General features: G+C 42.5%; 1 protein-coding gene across 34 annotated transcripts in view; it reads left to right on the plus strand.

The window, feature by feature from the left end:
- SOX5 (SRY-box transcription factor 5) overlaps positions 1-7,110 on the plus strand; it is a 656,593-nt gene extending 649,483 nt beyond the window's left edge. For 33 of the 34 annotated variants that reach the window (XM_074586204.1, XM_074586316.1, XM_074586286.1 and 30 more), the window contains one exon: positions 1,213-7,110. In XM_074586204.1, the coding sequence (XP_074442305.1) occupies positions 1,213-1,516 (304 nt within the window). In that variant the 3' untranslated portion in view covers positions 1,517-7,110. The remainder of the gene's footprint in view (positions 1-1,212) is intronic. The other variant, XM_074586196.1, reaches the window with a different exon arrangement.
- The last annotated feature ends 602 nt before the right edge of the window (positions 7,111-7,712 follow it).

A 7,712-nucleotide genomic window follows, 5' to 3' on the forward strand; every position in this document is an offset into this window, starting at 1 on the left:
GCTTACTGTACAACCAGGGCACAGGCAGGCAGGGGAACAGGGGAGGGTTTCATTCTTAATTAAGAATGTTCATCTCAAGAGATTCTGCCCTGTCTCCTGTGGCAAGGCTTTTCAGTGCAGATGGACACACCGCTGATGACATTACAATGTGCAGCATGTACTGAAGAGTATTACTGCAATGGAATTACTTCATGCAGCAGGGAAACAAAAGGAGCATGAATTTTAAACCTCTAGGCTTGTTGGGACCCTGAAGCTTCTCAGGGAAACAAACACTGGTATAACACAGCTAGTGTTCTTGACGCAAAGGGAATTTCTATGGCCTGGAATAATTCTTCTTTCATTGCTGCAGACAGGTTTCCAAGGCTTAGATGCCGTATAAAGGCATCCTGTAGAGGATTTTCTCAAATGCTCATGTTGCTTGCTTGCTTTTTATTTATTTTTAAATAATGCATGCTTCCGTTTTAAGTCTGCCTTTTTCCAATTTTATCCACCTTCCTTCAAAGGTTCTGCTTTTCACAAGGGCCGCTCGCTGTGGAAACTATCGCCTTCCAGTGGGAGGCCCTTAGTGATCATCCTATAAACCCATGTTGCCCCCAGAAAGCCCACTGGTCCTCTCCCTAATAATGGCCAGGTCTCTGAGCGAACGTGGAGTAAAAATCGCCTCTTTGCAGAGACCTGCCTTGCTTTCTTCTGGTCCGCTGGTACTCTCCTACGGCACCTCCCCATTCCTATGCAAACTACCTAGCCCGGGACACGTCTCTCCTGTTGGCGACGTGTTACTTTTATGCCTAGTCCTGCCAGCAGCTTGGATTATTGAAAAAGGAGATTTTCTAAATACATGGTTTTTAAGTTGGACCACAATGGAAAAGGTGTTTATTTTTGGCTGGCAGCTCATGGGACACCCAGTTTACCCAGTAAAGGAGTTTTCATCACAGGCAGGCAAGCTGAAGCTGCGTAGTTCAGGCACAGCTAGAGATGTTTACAGAGATGGGGTTTTCTTATCGATGAAGTTGGTTTGGGCTTGGTGTTCATTTCGGGAGCATCAGTTGGTGAGTCGGGAACGTTGATATGAAGGTTGTCTTGCATGGGCCCTCCAGGAGCTTCCTTGGGACCCCAAGAGCATTTGCTATGTGCTTGCAAAGTGCTGTTGTTCTTGCCCTCCCTTTACTCCTTCCAGTATTCAAACGTCCTTTTACTTTTTCTCCACGGCAGGCAACAAGCACAGATTCCCATTGCCACCGCAGGCGTAGTTTATCCAGGAGCCATCGCCATGGCAGGAATGCCTTCCCCACATCTGCCCTCCGAGCACTCGAGCGTGTCCAGCAGCCCGGAGCCCGGGATGCCCGTCATCCAGAGCACTTACGGCATCAAAGGCGAGGAGCCTCATATCAAGGAAGAGATGCAGACCGATGACGTCAATGGAGAAATCTACGATGAATACGATGAGGAAGAGGATGACCCCGATGCGGACTATGGCAGTGACAGTGAAAATCACATCGCGGGGCAAGCCAACTGATCAGGGTCCAAATATCTCGTGACCTACGGGACTTCAAGGAGAAAAGAAAAAATAAATAAAGCCCCATCTGGTTTATCCTTGCCAGTGGCCAAGCACATTAACTTTCTCATACACTGACTGTTACTTTAACTGTTAGTCTTAACTAGTTGGGACATCAGCTGACTAATAGACATCAGCCTGCATCAGAAGAAAAAAGGCTCAGAAGAAAGGAAACAAAGACAACGACGACAACAACAACAGAATGATATAAGCTATGGGTAAAATAATGCCAGTAATTCAGCTGCTATACCCAAGCACTGAAGTCTTACCCGTCGACCTTTTATTATTATTATTTTTTTTTCAAATAAACTTTATGGCTGTTTGTTCTACAATGTTCTAGAAATTCTCACTCAGGTACACAGTGCCAACAAGTGGCTTGTGAATGTGTTTTGTTGTTTTGTGCTACAGTTTAAAGAGAAATAATTTTTTTTTTTTTTGGTAATGCACCTGACAGGAAAGAAAAAAGATAAAATTCCTTTGACCCCCTCTGTCTCCTCCTCCTCCTCCTCCTCCTCCCTGGCAAATCTGGGTCAGAAGCGTGTGTGTGTGTGCGTGCGTGCCTGTGCGCGTGGCTGGCAAGGAAGGAAGTGGGGAGTCTGTTTCTGTTAACCCCAACAAGCAATTATTTCCTTTCAAGAGAGGACTTCTCTTCATCAGTTGCACACCGTACTGAGTCTTTGAGCAAGTGCCAAATTTGTACTAAAGCGCTGAACTAGTCCAATTTGCTTACTTTTTTTTTTTTTTGGTTGGTCTCTTCTTCTTGTTTTGTTTTTCTTTTGCTTTTCTTTTGCTTCCTGCTCTGTCTTAAGTTTAGGACAGTGTTGTATCTTAGACAATCCCTTGAAGAACCTGATATACCAGCAGCTGGTGAGATTAGACATATATTTTTGGGTTTGGTTTTGCTTTTTAAAGGAAACTGTAGGTGCCGTTCTCAGGTGAAAAAAGAGAGAGAGAGAGAGACATAAGAAATTTAGAGAAAAAATATTTTATGATCTTGGATTTTCATGTGTGCGTGTTTATGGTACTAATAAGAATAATATTGGACTATTGTGAGCAAAAAGCATGTTCCAGAATGAAGTCCCGCACCCTCCAAATGACTTGGTCTGTAAGGAGCCTTTGCTTTTAATTTACACTTCAAGTGGCACCATAAACAACATAAAAAAGGCTTATCAAAAATGTGATTTGTTCAGCACAGGACACGGCAACTGGAAATGTTACCTCCTCGCTGAGCATTAATTAGGTTACCGTGATGTCCAGTTTTAATGACCTTGTACCTTCAGGGTGGCTGAGTACTGATCTCTGATTCAAAAGGCGGGTTTTTTTAAACCGACTTCTTTTCTCCTTTGCACTTGCAGAAATCCATTTTTATCAGTGGGATGTTTGTGTAGGCAGGAAGGCTAATAGCTGTGAAGAGATTTCCATATTCCAAAGTCGGCATGTAAGAATCTGAACCTTTCCAGTGCCGAGTTTCCCTAGCTGCTGCCTCTCACAAGTGAAGAATTGTTCTCCTGGGCTATAATATTTTTGGTATTGTTCTAGAGCCGTTAGGTGTGTTGCTTGGGCAGTTTTGCCTTCCTTGGGCGACAGCGGCCAGACAAGGAAGGCAGATTTACACAATGGCAATCCTGAGCAGAAGTTAGCCTCTTGTATTTTCAATAAGGTAACTGAAGGTTACCCTTTATTTCATAAAAAATAATGTAAATGCAAGTGAATCAAAGAGTCTCTTTTCACCTCCTCACTCTGATCTTCCTGTAGAAGAAGACCCAGGTTCGTGTGGCCAGACAGAAGCATTAGATCTAAACCAACCAACCAACCAACCAAAAAGGCTACCTCTGATTTCAAACAGCAGCTGTCCAGGAGCTCCTCCCTGGCCTGGGAAGCAAAGTCTTAGGATTGTCCTGAGGCAAAAGCCTTCCTCTGAGTCAGTTTTCTAACTGAGGATGCCGCCTTTATATTTATGTTGCTCCCTGGTAAATTCCGACTCCCAGAGAGAGACTCATTGCTATCGTTACTGCTTTTAACTTATAAGGATAGCCCTGTGCATCTCAGTGCCGGTGAGGTCCCAGCCCAAGTCTTCAGTACTGGGCAATGTTGATTTTGCAAATGGTCCCTCGGCCGGGCAAATTTAGCCCTTGCTGCAGTCAGCCATCCGAGTCTGGGTGCAGGATGAAAGGGGCAGGTCGGAGGAGAGACTGGGAAGGAGATGCGGGAGGCCTTTCTTTGCCTCTTGAAATCCCACTTGAAGTGTAACTTGACCTCTGCAGACCTCGTGCAAAGCAAACGAGCAAATGCCATTGAAGACTTAGGACAATACTCCGACGAGCGGTTTGGACGTGTGGTAGTTTTACCCTGCAACATCTGTTTTATTTTTCTCCTGTTTTCCCTTTTTTGTTTTCCACCTCTGCCTCTTTTCTGTTTTCTCTCTCTCAGAAGATTTGCTCTGAAGTGATGCTTGGAGTAGCTGATCATATCCTCCATGTCAGAGAGGGTTCTTTTTGTTTGTATTTTATGACTGTGTTGGTTTTTTGGTTTTTTGGTTTTTTTTTTCAGTTGAACTGCCTCTTCTTGCTAGTGTTGTAATGGTAATTATAATAATAATAATAATAATGGTCAGCTGTTCCCAGATTAGTAAATTATGTATAATTTATTTTATCCCCCCCCTTTTTTAACTTTATTTTATTCTGTTCTAATTTGGCAGTGCAGCAAATGAAGCTGTTAGGCTATTTAAAATGGATACCCCTCCCCACCTTGCCTTTTTATATATATATAAATATATATATATACATATGGAAACAAATCGCTTCTTCTTCTGCTCACACCATTCCTCTTTCTTTTATTTTAATTTTGGCCCCAGCCATGTCAACTTCTGATGTTTATTATGATGGAGTGAATTAATGGGAGTGTTGTTTTCAATCTTAATTAACTTCTGCTCTCTCATCACTCATTTTAGTTATTTAATTACACCAGTCATCTAGAGCCAATTTTTTTGAAGCACTCTGTTTGGATAAGAAGGAAAAAAAAATAATAGACAATTGTTTTTATATCATTATTATGTACAATGTGAAAACAGATATTTGCTCCTTTTTTTTTTTAACTTTTAAATTTGTTCCCTGTCTTTGTGAACAAATTACTTCTGACTCTTGTGGGTTCACCTCACATTTGCTGGATGCTTGATTTCCACCACGTTACAGAGACTCTCTGGTTTAATTGTGTCACTTTGGGCTACCAGAATACTTTGTTTTAGCTCCAGGTAGGTGCCACTGCGGCAGGCGTGAATGGAGCAAGTCGTAGACGCCTGGGCTGGAAAGCCGGCCTCGGGGAAGTCAACGGGAAAAAGGCCCTTTGACTTCAGCGGGACCGAATTTCAGCCCCGCGCCGGGGGCTGTGCCGCAGGAGACGCTCCCGGAGGCAGGCTGGGTCCCGTGCCGGAGGAGCGCCCATGCCGGGGCTCTCAGCAGTGGACGGCACGACAGAGCCCTTCTTTCTCCGGGAGCTTTGCTCTCTGCCTTGGCCTGGGCTCGGCCTCAGGTGAACGCTGGTTTTGTTACCGTACGCTTTTCCGTCTGAGAGACTGCGCTAGAGCCTGGGGTTCGGTCAGGCTTTTCGGATGGGTAGCTTAAGCCGACTATCCACGTCCTGCATTTGGGTGTTGAAACCGATGCAGCAATGTTAAAAAGAAAAAAGGCAGAAAAAAAAAAAAGGCTCTGGGGTCCCAAACCAGCAAAATGCTTAACGCCTGTGCTAATGTTTTGTTGGGTCCGAGGATGAGCGCCCATATACCCTTCGGCAGTAGAAGACCAGATTTGAAAATGAGGCCCTGTTTGTCCCTCTTAAATTTCTTAGGAAAAAAAAAACAAAAACAAAAAAAAAACCACAAAACAAAGCAAAACATACATTTATAAAAAGATCTTCTTGTCTTGTTTCTTTTTTTTTTTTCCTGGGTTCTGTGCCCTGGAGCATGTAGAAAAACCAGGTTAGAAGAGATTAGGATGGTATTAACCTAAAAGCGCATCGAGGCCCTAGTGCCGAGGCGGGCTTCGTCGTTCCCCTCTTCCCCGGGAACCTGGCGAGCGAGGATGATCTTGGGGAGCTGCTGGCGCTGGGGGAGGGGGGGTACAGGCCACCTCCTCCTAGATCTGGGGAGCCGCTTACGCCGTGCGTCTCGCGAGCTTACAAAAGAACACCACCAGCAGTGGGGAAAAGGGGAAAAGAAAGAGGAAAAAAAAAAACTGAGGCACTTGCTTCTAAGCTCAATTAAATAACACAGAGTATATCCTTTTTCAATTTATTCATGCCTTATATTAGTAAAATAGGATTTTTAAGTGCATTTAACATCTTTATTTAACCGTTCCGCTATATTAATCAGGCCCCCAGAAAAGAACACTAGCTATTATTATAGCATTTAATTAGTTTTGTAACCAAATCCTCTTATTACGAATGCATATGGAAGAAATTCTTTCTTCGAAGACATTATTTCAAAGATTTGGTTACTGCAGTAGACTCTCTCTTTAATTAAATCATTTTTTAGAAAGTAAATTGTCTTTAACCTTTCCACAGCACATTTTCAGAGCTTTTTCTTTTTAATCCAAAGAGATGAGCTGTTATTGTCCCCGAAGAAGCCTCTGACATCACGTTCGTAACATCAAAAATAATTATACTCCGTGGAAACGTAGACCTTACTTAGCAAGAATTCATCTGCTAGAATGAATGGCGACTATATGGTATCTCGTACGTTTAAGGGCATGTTGTATCGGATAGGAAGTATTTTTGTCTGCCCACTTCTCGATAGAATCATACCTTCAATTTTGCAAAGAACTTGTGCGTAATTCACTAGATGTGGATTCAAGTGTATCCTCAATTCACAGGGCATGGGCTGGCTGTTTAGCTTGGTTTATATTTACATTTTTTCAACTTTATCTTAACTTGTCAGTTTCCCAGATTGAAGAACATGTCAAGTTCGTTTTTTCTACTGACTGATTTCTCTACTCCCCAGTGTTTTTGTCACTGGTTTGCTGAAACAGTATTTATATAGCTCCATTGGCTCTAAAGCTCTTACTCCTTCTAACGTTTTGGATTTTACAAGTGAAATGAAAATAGAAAAGAAATAGAGACAATCAAATGCCTGGAGCTTAAAACAAAGTATGTGCAACCTACCATCTCACTTGAAATTTAATAAAAGAAATAATTATGTAAATATAACATAGAGTTATAGATTTATATTTTGTTCATAACACATAGTGTAATATAAGTTGTATATTTTCATGTTTTGGTTTTATGTTATCATTCATGCCACAATAAATAAAAAAAAACAGGAGTTGATGTACTCTTTAAAAAAAAATACAATGTGGGTTGCCACCATCCTGGGTTTTTGTTTTTGTTTTTTGGTTTTTTGTTTCTTTTGCATTCCCCTTTTTCAGTATTATTGCCCTGCAAGGCACCAATAAAACAGCAAATGTGTTCTTTACCTATCCTGTGGTCTGTTTCCCACTTATTACAGCGCAGGGTGCGCTAGTTAATTTTCTCGTCAGGAGAACAAAACGGCGGGGCTCAAGGAACAGAAAATGAGATTTAGCATCAGCTTCCCAGTCTGCTCTGAAAGTCGAGGTTTTCGTCAAATCCCAGGAAAAAAATTCGCCCCGTCTTTAAAATATCAGCATTACAACCGAAGAAATACTTGTTTCCTGAACAATGTAGTACAGTGCAATTTCCCGTTCAGAGGCCTCATGAATGGGGATGGCTGAATCCAGAGGTTTGGCTGGTGCCCACCTTCCCAGGTTACGTTCACCACCTACAGGCTTATCTGTTTGGAGACCGAAGCCAATTCAGGGAAATACCCAATTATAAACGCCGATGACACAAAGCTATGAAAAAAATAGCTCTGCTCATAGTTAGTCAAAATGTCCCAACATGCTGCCTAAACAGTTCATGAAGTTTTGACAGCAGCATATGGCACAAAGTGGGATGAAATGAATTTGTACCTGTTTTTGACAGTAAGTTATTCTGATGGGTGCTTACTCTCAAGTGCCTACGGCTTGACAGATGCCATTCTACGGTTCCAGATTTCCTAAAGGGAAAAGGCAATATTTGGGAAAGCAGAAGGTAGCTGGTGGAGGTCCTATGAACCTGCCTGCCTTTCTCTTGCTTGCCAGGTTGTCCA

Source organism: Larus michahellis, chromosome 1 (assembly GCF_964199755.1).
Source record: "Larus michahellis chromosome 1, bLarMic1.1, whole genome shotgun sequence".
NCBI classification, from domain to species: domain Eukaryota; kingdom Metazoa; phylum Chordata; class Aves; order Charadriiformes; family Laridae; genus Larus; species Larus michahellis.